General features: G+C 46.6%; 1 protein-coding gene across 2 annotated transcripts; it reads left to right on the top strand.

Moving 5' to 3' along the window:
• LOC104570715 (tetraspanin-32-like) lies at window positions 1–25307 on the top strand. Of its 2 annotated transcripts, XM_088539010.1 has the most exons (9): window positions 1–110; window positions 2076–2190; window positions 3561–3658; window positions 7855–7929; window positions 20458–20559; window positions 21223–21315; window positions 22436–22519; window positions 24894–24985; window positions 25131–25307. In XM_088539010.1, exons 1-9 carry the CDS (start codon window positions 63–65, stop codon window positions 25171–25173), a joined length of 750 nt encoding a protein of 249 aa, XP_088395136.1. In that variant the 5' UTR covers window positions 1–62; the 3' UTR covers window positions 25174–25307. The 2 variants fall into 2 exon arrangements, with proteins under 2 accessions (XP_088395136.1, XP_088395137.1); XM_088539011.1 differs by lacking the exon at window positions 25131–25307 and having other exon boundaries at window positions 24894–24989.
• Window positions 25308–26347: the final 1040 nt, after the last annotated feature.

Raw genomic sequence — 26347 nt, 5'->3', positions numbered from 1 at the left:
ATCGAGAGCTGTGGGGACCTGCCACTGAGGCAGCAAAGCTGCCTACAGGACCGAGGTGCGGGATGAGGACCACCAAGTGCCAGCTGCTGGCCACCAGCCTCTGCGCCATGGTAACCAGCGGGGGACGGGGGCACCTCCACGCGAGCGGGACCCCCGCGCCCAAAGGTCTGGGGGGTTTCTCGCTTTCCCACGTTGTGCTTTTGAACACGCGGAGGGCAGGCAAAGCCAACTGCCCTCCGCGTTATCACCCCGGCCTCAGCGGTTATCGCTGGCTGCCAGCGTCACCGCTGCTCCCTGATAGACTTCTGGTTTCTCAAGGCTGTCGATGCAGCGCGACGGTTTCGCAACCCGTGGGGAGCCTTTAACGGTGGAAAAAGAAGGGCTGCGGCCGTCGGGCTCAGCTGTTCTTAACGCTCGCTGCTAAAACCCCGGGTTTAAAAGAGCGAAAGATGGAGCTTGACTTGGCTGTAACTGCACTTGTTCCTGGTTTTGTGATTAGTCATAAAGGTACTTAATGAGGTTATCAAATCATAGGGCTTTGATGGAAATATATGAGAAAGAAGGGCCCCTTTGAGGACTTGGGTGCTTGCACTGCAGAACAACAGCAGTTCTAGGGATCTGCTTTCCCTCTTTTTTTTTTTTTTTTTTTTTCTTTTAATTAGCTTTTGATACGAATTTAATGGGAGCTTCCTGTCATCTCCTGAGGAATTCGAGGAAAACAATACCGGTGTTAGAGCTGATGGGAAATTATGGAAACTTTTAAATACTTTTTCTGGGTGTTTTTGAGTTTTGCTGGATTTTTTTGTGTTTTAACTTGATCAAAACTAATTTTCTCTCTCCCTGCCACCAAGTTTGAAAGTTCTGCAGTTAGCTCGAAGAGGGATGGAGACTTAGGAAGAGTACAATCAAAGGTACAAGTTAATGCCTTGTTTCAAAATTTCTAGTTTCTCAAAGTTTCAGCATTTCAGAACTGCTGACTTCAGTCGCTGTACATAGCGCTGTCCTCCAAGAGAGGCTGTTAACGTTGCAGACTACGTCATTTGGACAAAGCCCAAGGAGGAGTTTTACCAAACATATTCAAAGAACGTGCTAAGACAGAAGTGACTGTGGAGGGCTGCAGTCATATTGTTGCTGTTCTGTGGATTTATTCAGAGCAGCGTTTCTCAGAAATCTGAGCTGGCTAGTGCCGCACTTAGCATTTACTGGGTGTGGGCAGAGATATGCAATAATGCACAGCAGTAAAGGAACAGCACTTGCTGTAAATCAGATTACTTATAACCAGAGTATGCTACAGTTTGGATGCATTTAGTCCTTAAAACTATAAATCTTCAGCAAGAGCCATTAGGTGAATCTAGAAGAACGGTTCATACCTAGAAGGATGTGAAAATTTCAGACACCTCACTTAAATGTTTAACATGGAGACAGCTGCCCTGTGTTTCCATGCTGTAAAGACGTACGGTTGAAAACTTGTCTTAGGAGGCAGAAGTGGACTCGCATCTTCTTATCTTCAGGGTCTGTCACACTGGAGGTTTGAACTCTTTTTATCTTGTCCACTCTTGCGGTCTCTGTCTTGGCTCTATTGCCTTTTGGCTTCCAAGGAGCTGCCATAGATCAGGATGCCATCAGAAATGCCAGGACTTGCTTTGGGCAATGCAGAAGGCAGTACGATGGCAGTCACTTGGTTGCCCTTATAAATCCCGTTGTGTAGTCCACAGAGGAGGTGGCTGCATGGGTGTTCTACGAAAGCATCAATCCTCTGGCTTACTCCTGGTACAGTTTTTTTTTTTTTTTTTTTTTTTTTTTTTTTTTTTTTGCTGCTACCACTAGCTAAGAGACTGCACGTTTCAGTGGCACATGTGCGCATCATTATGCAGGACAGAAAAAAGAGCTTTAGTAAACTTACATGTCCAGGGTTTGTACTTTCATTTGCCTTTTGGGTTATGGGCAATGCTGCTTGAATTGAGCTTTTTGCCTCTAGGGTAGGACTCAAAAGTACCACGTATACCTTAAAACTTTGCATAGCTCATCAGGAGCTGCTGCCTTTCAACTCCCTTCACAAATATCTTCTTTTTCAGCTGCTGGGGCTGTCGATTGCCGCACTGAGCACAGTCACTCGCTTCGGGCTCCACTTCACCCTCATCAGCAACGTTGCTTTTGAGAGCAACTCCTACAAAGTTATCCACAACACAGGTATGTTGCCATCACCTCCTAGTGGGACTTGGCTGAGCCCAGCATCTTCAAAGCATCGTGGACATTCAGGAGGAAAGTCCCATGAGGAAACAGGGCATGGTCTTTGGAGTACACAATTGTCCAGAAAACTTTTCCTGTTTTGGACCTGCCATTGAAGAATGGCCCTGCTGTGTTTTCTTGGCCACATCTACACTGCCCCGACTGAAAAAAGGATAAATAGGAGGATGATATCAGGATTGCAGCCCTGCTTCTCCATCTTTAAGCACTTGGGTGGGTTAGGCTGGCAGGTAGAAGGAAAAAATGTTGAGAAACAGAACAGAGCAGGAGTATGAGGAGAGAGGTGGTTACGGAGGCTGGAAGAGAGTTTAAAGAAAGGAGAATGGGAGAAATGCATGGAAAAGCCTCTTCCTGCAGGAAATGTGGTTTGTTTCCTGGCTTAGTTCATGCTCTGAACTGTACAGAGGTGATAAGGGGAGGACTACACAAATTAGCCAAGGGAGAAACAGAAACTGAGTTTCAGATAAAAGGCTAGCTAAGAGCAAAGTGATGAGAGCAGCCCAAATACTGAAATAGTCTGTTCGTGGCTGGTGCACTTGTTTCTGCTTCTTCTCTGAAACCGTACTTTGGGCTAAAGCATCCTCACACTTCTCTAGCTGCTGGTACCAGCTCCAGTTTGCCATAAAATAGGCAGATGTAAATACAGTTGTCTCCCAGACTTCTCACTGCTACCCTGTGCATTAGGGTTATGTGAACTGACACTTAATTCAGCCTTGCAGGCCCTCCTTTATGAGCCACCCTCTGTTGCTTAAATACCAAGGCTTTGAGTGGTCTTTCTGCTTGCTTTGCTCACAAGTGTGGATTTTCTGCACCGTTTAGCCCCCATTCTGCAGTACAACCTCCCGGGCACCCCGAATCCTCCCATGGGGTATGCCTACGACCCTGCTTTAGCCAGGAAACCAGAGTGTGGCTGTTACATGAGATTAGGGGCGCGTGAGCTCGCGATAGGGGCTGCGCGGCAGCCTCTCCTGTTCCGTGCCCGCCGGATCGGGGGATCTGCATCCGGCTGCTGGAGTCGCTGACAGCTTGTGGTCTGCTGGGGAGGGGGGCTGGCACGTTTGCAGGGTGCCCCGCTCTGCTGCAGTCAGGGGGTTACTCGGAGACTTACAGTTTTGCAGGAGAGGCAGGCCATAAAGATATGAGGAGCACTGAAAAAGTTGTACGAGATACGAGTTCTCCTGCAACCAGCCCTCTTGGAGCAGGTCCTCAAAACAGACTGTTTGGTCTCTATTTGGGTGAAAGCATCTCTTCCCTTAGGGGCGGCCCTAAAGCCTTCGTGTGTAACTGCAGCTCCCCGTCTGTCTTCCTTCCAGCTTTCTGCGTTGGGATGTGTCTCGGCATGATGCTGATCCTGGCTGCCCTGCTGAGCTCCGTGGCCACGGTGCGGGAATCGGAGCGTCTCACTGCCATGGTACGTACCCGGACTGGCCGGGTGGGAACAGCCTTCTGTAGCGTTGAGCTAAGGAGAGTCTTCACCTCTCCTCCCTTCCAGCCAGCTCTTAAGGGTGATCCTTGTTCTGTGATATCCACGGTATTTTATTTCTTTCTCACAGAGCTGTCACTCTGTGTGTGCTTCTGTTTTTGCTTTGTTGTTGTTGTTTTGGTTTGTTTTCTCTTGCTCCCCTTTGCTGGAGCATTCTGTAAATGTCTGTTGCAGTGATGGTGATGAGCATGTGAAGCATGTGGCTTTTGGCAGAGATGTCAGCCTTAGCCTCAAGAGAAACAGCAGAGTGGCCCCTCGAGAGCTGGAAGGCCTTTCAGCTCACGCTGTGTGGCGTGAAATGCCTGTTTGGGCCCAGACCATGGCAGCATGGCATTTGCAGGGAGTTTAGCGTGCACGAAGCAGTGAGTTAGGAGGAAGCTCCTTTTTGAAGAAGTGTTTTTTCCTGGTATCAGCAAATATTGGGAGTGGGATACCCTAACCTGGCCATAGTCAGGGTTATTTGAAGGGGCTGTAATGTGGCTGTAATGACAGAAATTGGCAAATGTGGTGACATAAATGGTCCCCAGCACGAGCTGTGTGAGGAGCCGTGTGCTTGGCCTCTCCTCTGTATTTAGCCACTGGAGGGGGCCAAGTCCCCGCACTGGCGGCAGGACCACCCGGCACCGCTGCGTCCATCTCCTCCCCACGGTGAGTTTTGGGTTCCTACTGCTTGGCAAGGCCCGTGGTTTGATCTGTGATCAGCAGTGGGAAAGGAAGGCAGAGCGCCAGTCTCTCAGGTCTGGCATGGGATGTGGTAGGAAGCAGGAATGGGATTCAAACTCACAGAGCACCAAGGCTTGTTCTTTTTTGGTGTTGTGTCCCCTCAGTCACAGGAGAAACAATCAATCCCTCACAGCCTTTTTCCTCTCTTTAACGGAGAGGATTTTTCAACTTTCCTTGCTATTGATTTTAAAGGAATTTTCCTTCTCTATAATGGTCTTGTTTCAAGCCCATTTAATTTGCTGTTTAATCGGAGAGGGAAGAAGCTGCAGTATTGACCTCTCCCACCTGGCAGTGTGGGAAAGCAAGCAGCATCCGTGGCACACGCACGTCGACGTGGCTGTTCCTTAATCCTCTGCTCGGGAAGCGCTAGCAGGAGGAGCGTCGCCCTGGTTGATGACCCACCCCCTGCGCAGATCCCGTCTCTAAAATCCTGGACCGTTTCCCCCAAAACGCAGCTCCTCCTTCAGCAGAGACAGAGGGGATAGGCTTGTTGACTGTCCTCCAGGGATACTTGTGGTGAGCCTGTGGATCCTTGCTTCTCCGTGGTACATCGTTCAGTCAGTCCTGAACATAAACATCCTGTAGGCTGTGTTCGTATGGAAGGGGAGGAGAAGGAAGGAAAGCTGCAGCTCTGCCAGCACTGCTTGTACAGAGGAAAAGAGCCTGCCCAGATTGGAGCACAAAGTACCTTAAACTGCTGGACAGATGGAGAGATGGGGAGGGGAAAAAACAGCCAAGAGAAAGCAACATACCCTCCAAAATATCCCATCTGAAATACTGGCACCTGAATTTTCCAAGCTGAAAATCGCTAGAGCAAAATGTGTTCAGGACAGATCAGCTGTTCTGAGTGCTGGCTCCAAACACCTATTGGGATGGAAAAGCGTCATCAAAAGCCCGATCTGAGTGACGTGCCAGTGGGACCAGCACTCAGCGCCAGCTCTTTGTTCTGCTGTTCCCAAATGCATAATTGCAGCAAGGGTGCCAAGGGCCCTGCATGGCCCAGCAGCGTGTGCTGTGAATGTGCTTCGGGCGCGTTCCTGCATCGTGCCCCGCTCCCAAGCATGAAATCCATCCGAGGATCCCTGGCTGTGGGCGATTCCTCACCCGTGCGGAGCCCTCCTACCGCGAGGGGTGGGTGCAGGAGGGATGAGCCGAAAGGTTTGAGAGTCCTTAATTCACTGATTTGTTTTCTCCAAATGTCTTCTAATGTAATTAAGGAGTTGTGCTACACAAAGCCTTCTGGCTGGGAAAGGAAAAAGCAGCCCATAATTCATTTATAAGCCCTTCTAGGAGCCGTGTAATTGCTTATTGCAGGCTGGCTGGGGGGTGAGCTTCCCAAGTGCCTGCCTTCCATGTGCCCGTGGAATAACGCCGCGTCGAAGGAAAGGCAGAGCAGGTAGGAGGGTAAAGGGCTGAGGTGAGGGGCTGCAGCTCTCCCTGATGACACGTTGTTAACAGTTACAGATGTTTGCTGCAAATGCAGGAGGACAGAGTGCTAGCAAAGGAAAGTGGCACAGGACCTTTGTCTTTTGTATCTGCTTTAACTTTAGTTAAGAAAATGATCTTCCATGTTATAGGGAAAAGTTTTCTTCGTTCTGACTTCTGTTTGATCTTTCTCTGTGTTTTTTGGTAGCTACTTGCCTTTCTCATCTCTCTGAGGACTAGATTATTTTTAAAATGTTGCTAAAATCAAATTTTCATTGACTAAATTTTAAAGCAGTATTTGTCATCAAGCAAAAAGTCTGATTATCCTACTCCCCATCCCCCCTAAAAATAAAATTAAAAAAAAAAAAGAGCAGGCATATATAATTCAAGTCTTTCATAAGAGCCATGCCAGGTTTTCCCCTGGCCCCTGCAAAGGAGCCTGTAAACAAGACAACTGTGAGTTGTGAAATGCCAAACAGTTTCATTCCTGGAACAAAATTTCTCTGATGGTGCCTCATCCTGGGTTGAGAGAAATATAGATCAGGCAAAAAATGGACAAAACCCACAAAAAGCTATTTTGCTGGCATGTTTACACTTGTTTCGAGGGTTTGAAATGACATGTTTTTTTCCTTTTTTACTATGGATTTGGTGGTGTGGTATGACAGGTTTTTTCCTTGCTTGTTTGTTTTCCATTTTAAAGCCATATGGCCTTAAGCAAAGGCTTTTTGGTAAAACAAAATGAGTAACAGTAACATTCCTTTCTTTAAGCTTGCATTTGACAAATGTTTTCACTTTTTCTTTTTTTTTAATATTCCAGCAAAGTTTTACCAAAATAAAATTTTTAAAAACAAGCTTCACTCAAATGGACAGCTTTCCCCAGACAGGCAGCTTCTTTCAGAAGGGGAATGCTTAGATAGAAAAACGTGCCAGGGCAACAGTTTCCAGCTGGTGCTCGTTCAGCATCTTTTGCCATCCCAAGGCCACGCTCCGGATTTGATATCAAGATTCATATTTGATGAGCCCATTTGGCCTTCAAAGGTTTCACATGCACTCTTGCTTCTCTCCCTTTTTTTAATGTAAATTCTTTGGTCCAGCTGTCACAATAGGCAACCAATGTTTACATCAGGCCTTTTTTTTTTTTTTTTTTTGTTAAAACTTGCTCAAATAGAGCCGCAGCATCTCTAACTTCCAGCTTTGCAAGTTTAGCAAAGAATACAAAAGTCAAGCTGCCTTCTATGTCATTGTCACTATTGTTTATACAGTTCAGGGTCAGTTACTGGCCTTGGTTATATTTCTGTCTTCCTCCTGTCTAAACGGGACAGGGCTGATTTAAGAAAGGCAACTTGGCTCTGCGACTGGTGTGGTGTTAATAGCTGCGAGGTGCCGGCTGGAGTCAAATCCAGCTCGTTTCCCAGAGCAGCTTGTTCTCTCTCCTCATCACCAACTAGTATATAGACTAAATTCATTTGGGTGGGGATTTCTGTCTGACTGGTTGGGTTTTATTTACCCCTCTTTAAAGCTGATGTCTGAATTCTAAACATGGAGGAGACCGTATGCCTTGAATAAGGAGGTGTTATCTCTGTATGTGGTCCTGCTTCCATATAATAGCATACTGTAAATGTTTTTCTTCCCCCCGCCCCTCCACCCCCCTTTTTTTTCCTCATTTTTTTTTTTCTCAAGAGGAAGTTGGGCAGAATAGGTTAGCTGCTACACAGGAAGGAGAGAGCTTTTTCTGGTCAACCCCTACACAAGGCCACAGTGTAATTAGAGGGTTCCTGTGGGAAAATGATGGAGTTATTATACAGCTAATTTCTAATCGAGTAACCAGCATTATGAGAGATGTTAAGAAGGTGATATTTTGCTGTAATTTTAAACAATTTTGCCAAAGCTAGCATATAAAATATGATCCTAAGGTGTTTCCAAATAAATATGCTCTCCTCATGCTGTAACTGGCAATGTTTTCTCTTTGTCCTCAGGGATTTTTCTGTTTTGCTCTTGCATTCTGCGGATTGATACCAGCTGCCTTTTGGAGATACACTCACAGGACAGAGGTAAGCGCCGTTTACTAGGAAATACCACCAAGCTCTCATCTGATAGGGGTTTTGTGGCAGCGATTTTTTTTGTATAAAAGGAACATCTGGTGGTAATTAAGGCATCCTTGTAGAGGCCTATCAAATACATCCTCTGTCATATCCGTCCTTTGCGAGCAAGGAGGCTGCTTTTACCAGCTGCCTTTCTGAAAGGATCATCCAAAAGGGAAAAGGGGCACACAGGGTGTTTGTCACAGGGGCCCTCAGAACAAGTAATTTCTCTCGAAAGCAAAATGAAATGAGAGTCTTGTTTCAAATTCTGTGGAGTTCTCTTGTGGGTTTCTTTTTTTTCTTTAATATGCTTATGTTTTCAGCCAGCCTAGTTTCTGCTAAAATCAACTGGAAGTCTTTACGTCAAAAACCACAGTAGATTGTGACTGTTCTGCTTGCCTTTTCCTGTGGTCATGGCCAGGAGATAAACCTCCAGGTAGTGCGTTTATTAGATCTCAGCAGTGACAGAGCAAAAACGCAAATATGAGACGAGGGCTTGTGAGTTGCTGTCGCACAAAGACAAATGGACCAGAAGGAGAGGGTTTTCAAGGGTCTCGTGTCAAAGGTCAAATCTGCAAGAAAGTTGGGTTTTGGATTGGTGTCATGTAGAGCACTGGTGACATAGGAGATGGTGCTGGAGTTTTGGTGGCAGTTCTGTCCAGTTTTGCTGGGTGAAGGTGGTGGAGAAAGGAGCTGTGGATGCAGGGCTCCTGCTCGCTCCCCAGCTGGGGCAGGTGTCTCCTGAGGACGATGTGGCCAAAGTCAGAGAGGTGCTGAGAAAGCCCAAGGCAGGGTGCACGGTGGCAAGGCCTATGAGGGACAGCACTGCTGTGTCTGGGGCCAGTGCCAGGTCTGACCTCACTCCTGGTCAATGGGGGTTGCAAGCTCTGCTGGGAGAAGCAGAAGAAGAACTTATATTGAAGCTTTAAAAAGCCTAGACTTCTCTTTGTTGTGTTGCAATCATTTTGTTTTCAGTCTCCTTCCTTTTTAAATGAATTAGACAATGCTTCTGGTTCTTGATTCCTCATCTCTTGCTCCTCACTCATAAATTTTTTTTTTTTTTTTTTTTTTGCCTCTTAAAAGACTTCCTTCTCAAAAGCTGCAAAGTGCTGACATTCTGGATTACTATTGGAATGTGACATGGGTTGTATGCTGTTAAACAACCACTCAGATAAGCATTTCATACTTGTATATATACTTCATGAGTGAATTAAGTCTGAGCTCCTCATTCCCGGTCATGTCCCACAGTTTGAAATCCTCAGTCCAGCAATGAGGATATGGGTGATGTGGAACATCGTGTTGGTGGATTAGAGTCGGGTTAATCACATCAGCTCATTTCTTCAGGGTTACAAATGTTGCACAGGGATCTAAGACCAGTTTGTCAGGAAAAGGGTATCAGAGGCCTGGCTATAAGATGTCTTTCTGTGCTGGAAAAGCACAATCTCATGCTAGGATGCCTGCAACTATGCTTCTAAAGGAGTAGAAACGTTAGGAGGGGAGACATCAATCTCTTGCTCGGATCTGACCCACAAAATTCAACCCGCTGAAGCCCCATGTTACCAACATTAGTGTTCTGCACAGAAATTAAAATAACATCCTTCTGGAGGCATGAGACTGAAGGAAGATGTCTAGGCTAAAATGAGGGGCCCAGTCCTCCTTCTCTAGAATTATGTCCAGAGCTGATTGGTGCTTTTAATGAGAAAATAATGACTGGCCTATTTCCAAAGTATGTTTGTTTACCAGCTTCTGCAAAAAAAGATAATAAAAATAACCAACCTGTGCGAAGAAGCTGTGGTAAACCTCCCAGTGGCAGGGTTTCAAGTGGATCCTGATACTTGTCTCTCTCCTCTTCTGTTTGTAATGCATCTTAGTTCTCGTGTTCATGTGATCGATAGTGTTTGGTTAATAATAATCTGCAGCAATTAATCCATGGGCAAGCAACCCTGGCTGCTGAGGAGGGGAAGGAAATGTGTGTCTACAGAACCCCAGCTCTTAAAATGCAGAAAGGATGATGGTTAAATTACGACTAGTGAACCACATCTTTGCACGTCACTTGGATTTTGTCTTCTGTCTCTTGTACTTTTATCTGCTAGTATATGTGATTACAGTCCCTATTTCCTTCTAGTGGTTCCTTCTAGTGGTACTTGAGGCTTTTGCAGGAGCATATTGGTTTTGGTGAGACATTTCTGGTCTATGGTCTATGACCTTTTAGCCAGTTGAACTGAGAGCAGCAACCAGGCTTGCAATGGCAGTGTCAGGGTTTTCCAATGAAAAAGCTGAAGCCCAGGAGAATGGGAGTTTTTATCTGTATGTCAGAGTTTGTCCCCAGTTCACAAAGAAATACTTTGTATTTTGTCTCATGGGACCAAGAGAGAAGGTGGTGTTCTGCCCTCGGGAAACATGCTGCTGTCGCTGACAGCGATGTCAAAACTTCTTGGGGTGAGTTGCTTGCTCCAAGGAAGATCTGCAACGTGAATACTTGAAATCTGAAGGTTGTTAAATTTAACTTTTCTCCTGCTAGCCTTACTGCTGAGCCATTCAGAGGAACTCTTTGTGTGTCAGTGTTTCTTCCTTTGGCTTGTTCCTGCAGCCTGGTTCCTACCTGCTGTGCCCCACAGCTGCCCCTTCACCTCTGTCAGGCTCTCAGACCCACCTTTGGCTGTCCAGCTGTGGTAACCACTGTCATGGTGAGGATTTCGGGTGGTTTTCAGCCACACTGGGAAGTCCCAATTCTAGATGTCAAAAAGCTGAGTCTTATTTTCAAAAATAAACAAAAAACTCATTTTTATGGTGACTCTTTTCCCACAAACCACTGCCACTTTAGGCGAGGTCTGTTGATCATTGGCACTTTCGGCAGATGCAGCTGGGCTCTTAAATGCGGGAGGGACATAGGAGAGGCTTATGCCATGTCTGGCCCTGCTGATGGGGAAGGCTGCAGCTTCTTCCTCTCAAGCTGCAGCAGACCAGTGTTTTTTCTCTGCTTGTCCGTTAATCTCTATTTTAAAGGCCTCTCTGTCAAAGCTGGGCAGAGCGGCTGTCTTACAGACAGTGTAAAAGCCAGAATGGCCTTTGGTATTCCTGTTAATCAGTAGTACAGAATAGTTGGGAGGCCTTGGGTGGCGTTCTGGGCCTTGCAGTGAAACAGGCTGGAGGAATTTCAGTGTCACATCTCTGCTCCTCTTCTCTGAAGCTGCTTGGAAATTCCCTGCAGGAGCCCTGTGTATGTCCGGTGTGGTGATAGGATGAGTCAGTGAAAAGGAAAAAATGCTGTAGCATGACAGAGGTTTTGCAACAGAAAGAGCTTGTTAATTACAATGATTCATTAGCAGGTGAATGTTACCTTATACCAAGTGAATTATGATGCCCCAAACCATAATTTGAGGGGAAAGCTTGAAACAAAGCACTGGTGCAAATAAATGTGCTGAAGCGTTTTGCCTGTTTTGGCAGTAGCAGCAGCTCCTCTGACCATGGGTGGCCAGAAGAAAGAGGCAATTGCCAGTGCATTGGTCAGATTGACCTGGGGGTTTTGGAGCATGAGAAGCACGGTGTGTGTGTACGGTCAGGCCGCACTTTCCAGTCTGCTAATCTGCATCCGAGTTACTTTCCCCACATCTCCTTGGCCACCCCCAGGCCGTTCGTGCATGTTGGTTAGGTTTCTGTGTGTGCTGCTAATATAATGAGCAGATTTTCGAGCAGCTTTCAAAGTTGCACATGTAGAAGAGCAGTGGCACTCTTTTTGTGTTGTATTGTGTGTACTCAGAGAATAAAATCAGGATTTAGCCTTTTATCGAGAGGGGAGCTCCAGCCATGCCCACGCACATGCACTTTCTCGCGTGCAGCCTTGCTTAGCTTGGGGCTGTCTCCAGAGGACTCCGGGAAAAGGAAGCAGTGTTCTATATCCTGTGAGCCACAGCTGACAGGGTAAGTTTGTCCTCCCGCATATTTGAGACATAAATCACAGCCAAGCCTGTCCTCAGCAGAGTTGCAGCCTCCTAACAGCTGGTTTATAATCCCACAGTTTGCATTCCCTGCTCTCCCTGGTCTGCTGCATCCTCTTATCCAGCTCGGGGGACCTCTCAGCTTTTCCGAAGTGCAGATTTCAATCAAGGCCTCTTACACAGAGCAGCAGCTGCCTCCTCTGGTAGCGAGCAGGGTGATCTCTTTTGAGATGGTGCCTTTCCAAGAGGGCCTGGGATATTGGCACGGGGCTGAGATTCATGGTTACAGCTGTTGAATAAGGAGCACTGATACGGTCAGCTCCCATTCCTGAACAGCCTCCCTGTTCCTCCCCGCCCTGCGTGGGGGGTCATCACCAGACATGTCTTATCTGCAGCTCTTGCTCATGACAAACACATTTACAAAGTAAGATGAAGTGTTGCCGCTGTCTCTGGGATGCATAAAACATACACTTTCGTGTGCATGTATTTTTTTTCCTTTTTTTTCTTTCCTTTTTTCCCTATATTTCTCCCTGTGTCTTTTTTTTTTTTTCCCTTTTTCTATAATTCCTGTTAGTAGTATATGTTGGAGCAAATTCTTGCAGCAGCAGCCTCAGGCAGGCAGAGCAGCAGCCTCAGTTTGAGGGCAACCTCTAAATGCAGGTGTAAGTCATAGTGATTGAAATCCTAAACCTAAATGCAAGCTGAAGATGGGAAAGAAAACCTCCCTCTTTCTTAGTCTCTTTAAGTACAGCGACTCTTAGCGCTTGTGTTTTCGCCACCCAGCAGCGCCCCGCATCCCGCAGTGAGACACTGCTCCCTTGTTTGATGCATTTGCATTCCTGTTTTCTATAATTCATCGCTGCCCTGACGCTGAACCCGCTTGGTCCTTTTTCTGCCTGTTGTGTGGCAGCTTGCTCCAGGAGCAGCTCCGCTGGCAGGTTCCAGGGCTTTTATGAAACCTGATGGAGAGAAATACTTGAGGTTTGCATCAGGCAGAAGAGGCCTTGAGGCACTGAGGCTATGCAAGGGATTTGGAGAGGTTAGGGGAAAAGTAAAACCTATTTGGCATGTACACCAGCACCTGTGTGTGCTTTGCTGTTGATTAGCTCTAAGGAGCGTTCTTCCCCTCAGAAAACAGTTCTAGGTCCCTGCTCTGGGAAGAGGCATAAGTCATCCCTAATGGGAGCTGGCACCTGCTGGGCATGCTGGATGGACGTGTGGTCACAGGTGTGTTTCTGCCCCAGGGAAGCTCCCTCTCCGTAGCGTGTCGGGGAGGGAAGAGAAGCAGGGGCCCTGTGGTGGTAGGCGAGGGGTGAAACTAGCTGGGAGCTTCTCCTCAATGTCTTGCACAAGGATCCGGAGGAGACCCAGGAAATGGTCTTGTGGGGCTTGGCTAAGTTTCGCCATGTTTTTTGCACTTTCCTTTTGACTCCGTTCCTTTCCACCATTTCCTTGGTGATGGGCAAAGATACTTGGGGATTGCCTGGTCACACCCAAAAGGGTGTGTATGTGTGTGCATGAGTCTTAAAAGTTGGAACAAAAGGTGAAGGGCGCTTGGCTAAAAGCATCATTTGGATCTTTTAGCTCTTCTGTTGGTTGCTTGTGGTGACCACGAGCAGCCTGAGGGAAGCAGTGCTCCCTCAATGCAGTTTTCATGGGGGACTTTGAAGGCTCAGCTGGTTTGCAGTGTGCCCAGACTTGTGCATCTGTATTGATTGGTCTGAGGAAGCTCAAAGCGGTGAAGAGGAAGGGAGCGGTGAGTCTTAGGGAAATACAGACCTGCGCTGAGGCTGTGGTAACTGCCTTAGGTGTTAGGTAGCCGCTCTTCGTGCCGAAGACATGTGGAGGAGTGTTAGGTGTTGGATGAGATGTAGTCGGACCTGGTGCCCTGACGTGCTGTGCTCAGACGGCTCGTGTTGGTTAGCCCGGGTGGCATCCTGGCTGCGTGGCAGCGTTGCAGCTTCGAGGTTGCTTGCTCTTGAGCCTTATTAGCGAGAGCGAGCAGCATTACAGTGCTCCCACTGTTTATTTCTCCCTGCTAATTCCCCTTCTCATCCCTGTGCTGTTCTGTTTTCAATTTAACTCGATAGTAAGCATTGCAGCCTGCTTCTCCAGCTCCGTTTTTATCTATTTATTTTCTCCTCATTTCTGACGTGTTGTGAACGCATGATTCTGCATTGTGGGGAAGAAAGGCAAGGCGGAGGTAGTGAAACGCAGATGTGTTTCCTTACTGGAGCAAGGAAGGCTGTAGCGTGGTTTGACCGCTTTATTCCAGTTTCCTGTGCTAAATGCCTAGCATGCAGTTTGCAGCTAAGCAAGGGAACCAGTGGAGGCTGCCACTGAAGGAATATTTGAGTGATGTGTAATGAATACATCCCTCATAGCTGGAGCAAAAGGTGCTTGAGGTGTCGATTCCACAGCGAACATGCCTGGTGGTGGCCTCTCAAAGGCACGGAGAGCAGCAGGCTCCTTTCCCTGTGGTGCTAAGCGTGATCCCCTGGCGCAGGGGAGAAGGTGGGCTTGTCTTCGAGGAAGTTGTTTGGCCATGAAATAGCCTTTCCTTATGATTTAGGCAGAGTAAGTGCCTTATAATCATATATTCTGTTTCTTGGGGGATAAAGGATTTGGAGGATGATAAACAAGCACTTTTTAAGTGAAAAATGCTACTATATTAACTTAGTTGAAGTCAGTTACATCAGTCTTGGGGGCTGATGGTTGATGTTCCACTTGTACGTTCTCTCACCCATCTGTATTGTCCCTGATGGTTTTTTTAAAGAATAAACAGAAATGGGAGGCTGTAATTCTTTTGCTAATTTAGAGCTGCAACACTTCACTAAGTTCCTCCAGGGGAGGGGGAAAAAAAAAAAAAAAGAAAGAAAGAAAAAACTACTAATTGGTGTGACCCCTTTGCCATGTCATTTAACCTGGAGATTTTTCTCAAACTGAAGCCCAGCTAACACTTCAGCTCTCTGCCTTTTCTACAGACAAGGGCAGGAAACGCGTTCTCATTGCAAGGGAGAACTTTGTCCAGAAGTGCTCTTCCAACAGCAAGTCACCATTTCCACGCTAAACTGTTTTGAACCGTGCAGAAAGTCAGCAGCAGTAACAGGAAAATCCACTTCAATTGTGCTAATGTATAGGGGGAGTTTTAAGACCTTTTGAAAAGAAGCCCAGCCAGACTCTTCCTCTTCTCCAGCTGTATCAGCACCTTACGTGCTAACAGCTGTCAAAGCTAAAGGACAGGGTACATCTGTGGGTTTTTTTAAGGCATATTATTAAAAATATCAGCATAACCACTCAGAAATTTAAAAGGAATCCTATTGCTTAACTAAGAGCAAGCACCCTGGTCTTATTTGTTTCTTGTTCCTCCCCAACACCTGGCATAAAAATGGAAGGAGAAGATTATTCTGAGGCAGTGGGGCTGCAAGCTGCTCTTCGGTGGAGTGTGTGAGGGCAATCTCTTGGGGACAGTGATTTGGAACAAAACAGTGAAGCTCTCCAGTTCTGCACTGTGCTATGTCCCAAATCAAAGGGAATTATAGGGATGAATGTGCATGTCCTGGCCAAAGCGTACCCTGATGCAAGTTGTGAAACTAGGGACTGTATTTTCAGGCTTCGATTTTTTTTTTTTTTTTTTTTTTTTTTTTTACACATTAGAGGCACACAAGTTTTCATGCTGTTCTAGTCTGAGTAGACGTAACTGTGCATGACTGCTGGTCCAGAGCCTGGTTGCAGCTCAAGTCACTGTCCCCAGCAGAAAAGTTGCTAAGAAGGTGGTGGATTAGGGCAGTGTTTAGTTAAGCCTCCTATTGCCATATTGTACCTCTCATCCACTCTATGGCACAATCTAGAGATCAATACTGAGGCTTAGGGCTTTGTATCTATGTCTGAATTGCTTAAATTGGAAATCTCTTGGCACTAATCTTTGAAAACCAATTGCCAGACCGTGTAAAGATGTATAGCTTTCCCCTTCAAATTCACATGATTCTGGGGGGGGCGGGGAAGAAGCTGGATAAAAATGCTAGATATAATTACTAGATATAAATGCTGAGAATGGCTAATCAGCAAGTTGTACTCTCAGGCTTGCCTAGACACACATTTGTAAGAGGAAATTATTGCTGTAAAGCACTTCCATTTTAATCTGCGTGCTTTCAGGTCTTGGAGGCTGCTTTGCAAAAGGAAACATCAGTAGATAACTAAAAAGCCAGCTTGCAAGTGAGCTCAGATGGAGCATGTGATGCCAGGCTGTATTAGTCATTACGTGTCTGGAGATTACACTTCCCCACCTTCGTCACCATCACTGTTTTAGTGACGGTGGTGAAGTAGTGGCTGCAAGTTATCTAGATCATAAGCTCCTTTAGAAATAAATTTGTATCTTCTGTAGAGTACTGTGCACAGCTACATCACGTGCTGTATGTATAATACGGTATATAGCGCGGCTATATATGTGACAACACAAGTAGCTTTATCCCTGTATCTTAGGCTGGAGTTTGACTTCTCAGAAAAAGTTAAAAGATCTCTTGGATTGGAAAGCAGGCTGCTTAGTGTTCTTATTCCTAGGAAACATAAGGCCAGGACAGGACGTCAAAAAATTACCTTTTTCATTATTTTTCAATCCAGCTCTTCAGTGCAAATGAAAACTTCCTTTACTGAATCCATGTTTTACTTGTTGGTGCACCACTTGACCCAGACGAAGCCACCAAACCCCTTATAACTTTGGAAAAATCTTCTGACAGGTTACTTGAAACTTGATTTTTACCCCTTGTGATATGGGGAAATGCAAAATTCAAGTTATCTTTTTCAGCCCCCTTCTTTCTTCTCCTCTTTGGTTATTATTAGCCTATGTTAGTTCCATGCATTGGGGATGAGCAGGCAGAATGGGATAATATTAGAGAAATGTCTGTAATCATCTCAAGTGACCTGTTTTTCATAGAATGCTTAAGGTTAGAAGGGACCTTTAAAGGTCACCTAGTCCAACCCCCCTGCACACGCAGGGTCACCTAGAGCACGTGGCACAGGACTGCATCCAAGCGGGTTTTGAAGATCTCCAGAGAAGGAGACTCCACAACCTCACTGGGCAGCCTGTTCCAGTGCTCTGTCACCCTCACTGTCAAGAATTTTTTCCTTAAGTTCATGTGGAACTTTTGGTGCTTCAGTTTGTGGCCGTTTCCTCTAGTTCTGTTGGTGGCCACCAGTGAAGAGAGGCCAGCACCATCCTCCTCACTGCCTCCTCTGAGGTACTTGTTGACACTGATCAGGTCCCCTCTCAGCCTTCTCTTCTCTTCTCCAGGCTGAACAGGCCCAGCTCCCTCAGCCTCTCCTCATAGGGCAGGTGTTCCAGGCCCCTGATCATCCTCGTAGCCCTGCACTGGACTCTCTCCAGCAGCTCCACATCCCTCTTGTACTGTGGAGCCCAGAACTGAACACAGTACTCCAGATGCGGCCTCACTAGGGCTGAGTAGAGGGGCAGGATCCCCTCCCTTGACCTGCTGGAGACGCTCTTCTTAACGCACCCCAGGATCCCATTGGCCTTTTTGGCCACGAGGGCACACTGCTGCCTCATGGTCAACTTGTCGTCCACCATGACACCCAGGTCCCTCTCTGCAGAGCTGCTCTCCAGAAGGTCAGTCCCCAGCCTGTACTGGTGTCTGGGTTATTCCTCCCCAGGTGCAGGACCTTCCACTTGGCCTTGTTGAATTGCATGAGGTTTTTCACTGCCCAATTGACCAGTCTGTCCAGGTCCCTCTGGATGGCAGCGCAGCCCTCTGGGGTATCGGCCACTCCTCCCAATTTGGTATCATCAGCAAACTTGCTGAGGGAGCACTCTGTGCCTTCTTCCAGGTCATTGATGAATAAATTGAACAGGACTGGACCAAGGACTGACCCCTGGGGGACCCCGCTAGCTACAGGCCTCCAACTAGACTCTGCACCACTGATCACCACTCTCTGGGCCCTGCCATCCAGCCAGCTCCTAATCCACCTCACTGTCCACTCATCTATCCCACACTTCTGGAGCTTGCCCAGGAGGATGTTGTGAGGGACAGTGTCAAAAGCCTTGGTGAAGTCGAGATAGACGACATCCACCGCTCTGCTCCCCTCATCTATCCAGCCGGTCATTCCATTATAGAAGGCTATCAGGTTAGTCAAGCAAGATTTCCCCTTGGTGAATCCATGCTGACTACTCTTGAGCACCTTCTTGTCCTCCATGTGCCTGGAGACAACGGCCAGTATGAGCCGTTCCATCACTTTTCCGGGGATGGAGGTGAGGCTGACTGGCCTGTAGTTGCCTGGGTCCTCCTTCTGGACTTTTTTGAAGACTGGTGTAACATTGGCCTTCTTCCAGTCTTGTGGCACCTCCCCCGTTCTCCAGGATCTTTCAAAGATGGTGGAGAGTGGCTTAGCTATGGCATCTGCCAGCTCACGCAGCACTCTGGGGTGCATCCCATCAGGGCCCATGGATTTGTGGGTATCGAGGTTCCTTAGGTGCTCTCTGACCCAATCTTCCTCTACCCAGGGCAAGTCTTCCTCTCTCCAGGCTTCTTCTCTTGTCCCTAGGGCCTGGGGCTCTAAAGGGCTGCCCTTGGTAAACACCGAAGCAAAGAAGGCATTCAGCAACTCTGCTTTTTCTGTGTTATTCGTAACCAAGGTGCCCATCCCGTTCACCAGTGGACCCACATTTTCCCTGATCTTCCTTTTGCTGTTAACGTAGTTGAAGTTTTTCTTGTTATTTTTTAACATCCCTTGCCAGATTGCCTTCCAAACGTGCCTTAGCTTTCCTTGTCGCATCTCTGCATTCCCTGACTGCGTTCCTGTATTTCTCCCATGGGACCTGTCCTTTTTTCCACATTCCGTATACCACTGCCTTCTGCTTGAGCATTGCCACAAGCTCCTTGCTCATCCACGCAGGTCTCCTGCCCGCTCTGCCTGACTTCTTACACACAGGGATGCCCTGTTGCTGGGCATGGAGGAAGTGCCGCTTGAAAACTAATCAGCTCTCTTGGGCCCCCCTTCCTTCTAGAGCACTAGCCCATGGAATCTTTCTAAGGAGGCCTCTGAAGAGGCTAAAGTTGGCCCTCCTGAAGTCCATTGTTGCAAGGCTGCTTACAGCCCTGCCTCCTCCTCGTTGGACCCTGAACTCTACCAACTCATGGTCATTGCAGCCAAGGCTCCCCCCACCTTCACATCTCCTACAAGTCCCTCTCTATTTGTTAGCACGAGGTCCAGTAGCCCACTTTTTCCTCGTTGGCTCCTCCAACATCAAAGTTATCATCAACACACTGCAGGAACTTCCATGACTGTGCCTGGCTGTGTTGTCCTTCCAGTTGATGTCAGGGTAGTTGAAGTCCCCCATGAGAACCAGGGCCTGTGACTGTGAGGCAACATCCAGCTGACTATAGAAGGCCTCATCAACTTCTTCATCCTGGTCAGGTGGCCTGTAGCAGACACTTACCAGAGTGTCTCTCACGTTAGCCTGCCCTTTAACCTTTACCCACAAGCTCTCAACTCGCTCATCATCCACCCCCAGGTTGAGCTCCATGCATTCCAGTTGCTCTCTCACATAAAGAGCAACTCCACTACCTCTTCTTCCTAGCCTGTCCTTCCTAAAGAGCGCACAGGTCTTCCTATAGAGCATTCACCTCCAGGGTGTTAAGAAGATGTCAGAGTGTTGTGTTTTTGCTAGAGTAATTTCTAAGTGCAGCCCCTTAAGACCTAACTGAAAAGCCTTGCTGGGAGATGGGTTTGCTCTAAGAGCACTTTTTCCTCCCCATGCTGCCTCCCACTCTTATTGATCGACTTTTCTAAAAGCCAAATGTTACTTCTACTCTGATCAATATTGGTAAGAAAGTGACTGGAAACGAAGGAGAGATTTTGATCCCTGGTACTGAAGACAGTTGTCACTTGTGGAATTTTTTTTTCTCTTTCTTTGGAACCTGAGCAAAAGTTGGATAAATTCCAGGATTTATCAAGCCATCAGTTCTCACCTTTATGGTAAATACTTAGAATCTGAATTACCACTGAAACAGTCTGTTACTTAATTGACTCTATTCTGGAGAAACTCCAGCCTCACCGGGATAACGATATCCATCTGAGGTGTTCACACCTTCGTATTTTAGTCACAAATACCTCTTCTCACAGTGCCTTGGCAGGACAGGGAAGTGGCGTAGTCCCTGCCTTGCCAAGAAAGTCTAAGCACGTTGGTCATCCAAATACTACTTTGATCTAAATCCAAAGCTTGTCAAAGGCCCTGTTCCTCCTGTCAGCTGGCAAGACCCCGGCACGATGCGAGCGTGGTATGAGCCGGTTCATGTGCAGCTGCTGGGAAGTATCACTGTCCTCTGGTGGGACTTGGTGTCGTATGTGTTCCTTGAGGCACGGTAGATCCTCTACTAGCTCCAGCTCGGCGTGGTGGTGGTTTAACAGCATGGCAGTAGCCTCCTTTCCTGCATGACTTGTTTTGCTCTACCTGAAAGCTTCTCGTGGGATGTGGCAGGAGTGCCCTTCCCTCCCCAGATGACTGTGGTCGCTGTTTTATGTGTACAGATCTCTGCTTTTGTCACAGGTGGAAGACAGCATGATGGACGTCTATGACTTTGTGTACGAGGAGGTGAGGAAGAATGCTTCCAGCTTTAGGAGGCAGGAACTGACTGCCATCCATGAAACAGTAAGACTTCACAAAAACCTTGCTCTGGAGTATTTTTCTGTTGTGCAAGCCCGTTTTATCTTCCACCAGTGTTGTTTTCCCTTAGGAGCAGGGGGAACATCTTCTCGCTTTCTAGACACTTCCTAGGTTTGACTGAATGGATTACCAGTAGGAGGAAAGCAGTGTTGCTGTGATGCAAGATCTTAAAGACTTTCGTACTGTAGTTGATTTTTGTCTGCCGTGGTAGGCTTTTGTCAAGTCTTGTTCCTTCATATCTGTGGTATGCTAAAGTGAATATATGCCTCTCTGATGCTCCCAGCCAGGTATAGATAAGGGATGAAGTTGCACAAATATTTTTTTAATTCAATGTAATAAGGGCTTTCCAAAGCTACTTTCATCTGTGCTTCTCAGACTGCAGTTAAGGCCAAATACTTACATTCTAATGCCATCAGCGGCCTTAGAGACACAGCCAGGAGCGTTAGTGCTTCTCGTGGGGAAATTGAGGCCCAGGATTATTCACACCCTCACGTTCAGGAGATGCGGGCAGAGTACCCAGCCATCGCCAATTGCTTGCGTTAGCTGGGTTGTGGAAGAGGTCCCCATCATGGACGTGGCCAGCTGCAGGCGTCACCGGGAAGGGCAGTGCCCAGGGCATTGCCTAACCACACAGCCGCTCTCTTTCAGTTCCTGTGCTGCGGGAAGCGCTCCCCCTTCGGAGAGACGGGAGATGTCGAGCGCAGGACGTGCCCGCCAGGCCGCCCCAAGGCAGCGGAAGAGGTAAGGAGAGAGTCGCTCCTTCCTCCATGCCTCCTGCGCGTGCGGAGATTGTGGCATCGCAGGCATCAAAACCTGCCTCAAACCCTGCCGGACTCCCATGCAGTGCTAATTCCTGAGGCTTAAAAGAGTATATCCCCTAGCAGCATAATGTTGAAAGTGCATACAATAATTGTAATCCCTTTTCCAAGATCATTGAACATGTGCTTAAAATGGAGAAAAAAAAAGAAAAAAGAAATTATGTCCAGCAGTAGCTTTATCAAGTATATTTCCATCCCTCTTTTTGTATTGGAGTGGTCAAATGAATTAAAGTAGCTAAAGCTGCCGGCTTCAGTATGTATATTGTTCCTAGGGAAAACAAAAACGTGTTGCTCCAGTTATACAAAAGCATCCCTGTTACGCAAAGATGTCAAGAGCTAATGCAATGCTGTGCTGCTTAGGCACTTGTCAGCCTGCAGGGCAGTGTTTCAAAACACTGTATCCTGAAGAACAAATTCGCAAAAGTGGGTAGACTTCAGATGAAATAACAGGAAGGAAGAGAGCAACAAACGTGGCCACTGTGTTTGACTCCAGTCACCGCTTCTAATGGTTTGAATTTGCTCTGGTTGCTGGCTGGGGGAAGCAAGCACTGAGATGTGTTTTGCAACCTGTGGAACCGCAGGATTTCATGGTTGTAACGCGTTCACGCTTCGGCATTGATGCTGCAGCACCATGAGCACCCTCACCCAGCTCAGCAAAACACTTAACCAAGGCCATACTCTTACACCTCTCAGTGGTTCCCCTGACTTACTGGTTGTCTTGGTAGACCAGTTGGTCTTCAGTGGAGTCGCTGGCATGCTTAGCATTAATACCCATTAATTTTCATGACACTGTGCAAAATTGAGCTATAGCATCTTTGAAGAACCTATGTTGTGTTACGGTGTGCTGCTTTTCCATGTTTTCATTTCACTTCTTAAATTTTATTTCCACCCCCCACCCCTTTTTCTTTTCTTTTTTTTTTTTTTTTTTTTTTGAGATTACATTAAGTGCAGTTACGTATTAAATACAGATATATTCCCAAAGCAGCTGGTATGCTGTCACAGTCTCTGTCTTATCTCCTGTCACAGTGTCTCTCTTGTCTCAGGATTGCCTCCGAGAGATCCAGGACTTCCTGAAGAAGCACATGGGCTTTGTCTCAGCGCTGCTGGCCATCTCCATCTGTTTCGTGGTAGCTATGCCTGTTCTTGGCTTTTTTAGCCCAGGGAGGCAGGCTTCAGGAGGGGAGTTGTATCCTAAGTTAGCCTCAGGGAGCTAAGATTTAGACGCCTGACTCAGATGGTTTTGGAGCTTAGAGTTGAGTGACGGAGAAATATGTGGAGGTGACTTTGTCACAGAATTTGGGAGAGATCCATGGCCTGTCTGGCGGCGGGTGTCAGCTGCCAGCTGGTGGGATTTCTCTGCAGAAATAGACTCGCTGGACTCCCCTTCTGCCCAAACTAGGCATGACGGATGGGAAGGGGCAGCCGTGTGGGAGGGGACCGCAGCAGCGTTTGAGTTTCATTCACGTGGGTTTCGCCTGGCAAGTGAGGGAGGCTGCGTCACGGGGCACAGGTGCTCGGAGATCAGATAAAAAGTTGTCAGCAAGTGCAGAGTAGGAGATGCAGAAAAGCCCCGTCTTCTGGGAAACGCGGAGCTGCCTCTCGCCTAATGCTCCCTGGCTGCCTCCTGTACTGAATTCATATCGTTTTGAGGGCAGAGAGGGAGGCAAGGGGACAGAAGTGCTGTGATGGGAGTATGTCCTTCAGTGTGGAAGTGGGTGTGGGCATCTGAGTGCAGCTGAGTGCAGGCATATGAGTGTGGCTCTCCACACTCATAAAACAAGTCTTTTCCTATGTCTGCCCACTGTTTCGCAGTTATATATCACGCTTTAATTGCCTCTCTGCAAGGGCCCTGTGCATGTAGTAAATATGCCAGAAAAGAATGTCATCCAGGAGACTAGCGTTGTAAACATGAAGTTAGTTTTTATTCTGCTGTAATACCTCTGGGCCATTTTTTTCTGACTAAATATGTATTTAGAAATTATTATATTTTTAACCACTACTCTCTGTCTTGGCATAGTACAAGGGTATTGAGAAGTGGTAGCTTTGCCCTTAGTCTTGCAGATTAATACTCCCAAAAGATTCCTAGCTCTGTAAATGCTGTGTGAGCACAACAGAGAGCCTTGAGCCAATGGCTCTTATCTTCTTCAAACTCCTGTCTTCATCAAACAGGGGTTTGTCTTTTATCTCGTTCCTATTAGAAAATGTTGGCAGGAATACCATCTCTGAGTTATTTATCTCAAGTTGCTATGTGTGAAGTTAGAGGTGGGTATCTGCAGAGAATTTAGTGTATTTAAATATAGTGCAAGAGCAGCATGACTAGTCAGTGGAGTTTGCATAGATGAGAAGACCATCTAAAGAAAACATAGATGAAGACTTATCATTTTTACACTGTTCAGAATAAACTAGGTAAACCATCAGGCAATATTATGTGTAGCAGGCTGATCTAGCATATTTCTACTTGCACAGAACTCCTGAGTTCATGTAAAACTTTAGTATTAAAGCTTCATTTCCTTCTGGTGTAGCTGAGCTCTTTCTTCTCCAGGAGATATACCTTGATGTCCAGTGTGAAGTCACCTATGGATATCTGGTGCTGCTCCCTCGTTTTTCTTGGGCATAGGAGACACTTCAGCTGTGTTGCTACAGCTGTGGGAGCTCCCGCTCTCAAGTGGGAACGTGTTTTTTCCCACAGCTTAATGCCATAGCCAGATAAGGCGACCGCCTTTTGAAGCGCACGCGGGAGGAAGCCTCCCTGAGCCCCTTGCCATTGTCACGGCCGGATGCGAGGGAAGCGCGTGGCGACCACTCGGATGTCCCCGTCCTTCCCACGAACAATGCGCCCTTCACAGCTGCGCGCGCCGCGCTCCAAGGCAGCCCCGCACGCTGCGCAGCCCTCGTCACGCTTCCCGCAGCCTTGGAACCTTTGATGAGTTGCCTTTGTGAATCCAGATGGGTGATCGGACACCGCAGCATGGTTGTGCCTACCAGTCTGATAACGGGGGTTTTACAATGCAAAGGAAGCAGTGCTGTCTTCGTGGTGCTTTGGAATTGTCCACATGTATTTTCTTTTTCTCTCTCTCTCTCTCTCTGTATTTTTTTTTAACCCCATGCAATATCTGATGATTTTTTCCCCCTATTTTATTCTTGCAAAAGGCTATTATGAGGTATAGGCTTGCTTGTCCAGAGGAATGTTTTGCAGCAGAAATTTGAAATCTGAATTTCCTGGCTGCTTCTCATTTTTTTTGGTATTTTTAGGCCTGAGTTTGAGCCATGATGTGCTAATTCCAATCAGATGTTTTAACCGCATCTTTTTTTCTTTGTTATGTTGAAGTTGTTCACCATTTTACTGAAAAACAGCTCCCTTAACAAAAATGTGACATTTTAATACCTAACAAAATCAGAACTTCCAAGCGAAATAACAGGCAATATTTCTTTTCAAGCAGCTGGAGCATCATAGTCAGCTCAATATTTAATTATTTGTGCATTTCATTTATTTGCTTTTAGGTTTATGGGATGATTCTAACTTCCTTCCTCTGCTTCTCCATCCACTTCAGCAACAATCTTGACCGGAAAGGCAAATACACTCTGCAAGAAAGGTAGGAATCTGTCAACCTGACTTCCCTGGTAGGTAGAGCCAACTCTTGGCCTGGGAAGCTGCCTGAAATCGTCTGCAAAATCATCCAAGGTGGTGTTGCTTGAGGACACGTCACCATTATTCAGGTTCCATGTTTCCCTTTCCAGCACCTCTAGGCGCTGTGCGTTGCAAACTGCCCACTCCGGATGATGATTTATGGAGCAGCAGTGCCACATCTTGGAAAATGGACAAGGATGAAGGGATGCATGCACGCGGGCTCAGGGATGCAGGTCGCCACACTGAATATGTGGCTGTAGCTCAGTGATCGAAGAGCAAACAGCCTCTGCGTCAGGACATTAAGAAAAAGGAAGAAAAAAAAAAAAAACTATATTTAAAAAAAGCAGAGAAGCAAAAGCCCAGCAAGCCAAAGCCACAGTCTGAACTAATCTGCCTCGTTCAGATTTCTCTTGCATTCTCATCTGAGCAGTTTGTGACCCCAAAAGATATAACATTTCTAGGAAGATGGCTTTGGATTGCAGCCCAGGACAAAATTTTTGCTGTCAACAAATAGGTTTACACTAAGTGTGGCTCTGCTAATGGGAAATGTGTTCTCCAACCTGGATGCTAGTCATTATTGACTTTGGGCAAATTTCTAATCATATTTATATATATAGGCATCCAACTGCCATTGATTTGTTTTTTTTTTCTAATTTTTCTCTAATTTCAAATATTACAGAGTTCTCGGTATAAAGTAGGAAAAAAAAAACAGAAAGCAATGCATGAATTCTAAAATGTGCAACCAGAAAAAGGGCATATCATGTCTTTCTTGAAGCTGTACATGCTGTTTTTGAGTCTTAGGATTCAGCCCATCTCCTGGGGCTTGATGTAGAATCAATTTTATATTGTTTTGTTCAATGTATTGCCTTAGTTGCTTATTTATCTCTCTTTGTCAACCAGACAGACTGTGAAATATGAGAGGACTTTGATCAAAGTGCAGGATTTGTGTTTAAAATCTGTAAGAGAATGGGACTGGTCTCCAGCCAGGTTGGCAATAGTACCTCTAACTCCACATCCTCATTGTACATCTTTATTGATAATGAGGTTAAATTGGAATTTGGGAAATCTCAATCAACTGAAGAACTCAGCTTTTTAGCCTGGCTAATCTGATGGCTTCTTGTTGTGCTTTGCCCTTTTTACAAAGAGGTAGAACCACTTTTCACCTGAAAAGCATAATTGCAGTAGCTATATAATTTACAGCAGATTTTCTGACAGGAACTATATCTCCGTGAAACGGTTTTTGAAGTAATAGCAACTTCATGAAGTTTTCCTTCACTGTGGCTTTTACCTATGGAAACCAGCTCTCCATGGTGAGCTCTAGCTGTTG

This window comes from Tinamus guttatus, unplaced genomic scaffold, assembly GCF_059628265.1.
Source record: "Tinamus guttatus ecotype Peru unplaced genomic scaffold, ASM5962826v1 Tinamus_guttatus_pri_ptg001320l, whole genome shotgun sequence".
Classification (NCBI taxonomy): Eukaryota; Metazoa; Chordata; class Aves; order Tinamiformes; family Tinamidae; genus Tinamus; species Tinamus guttatus.
This window is presented reverse-complemented; position numbering and strand designations above follow the sequence as displayed.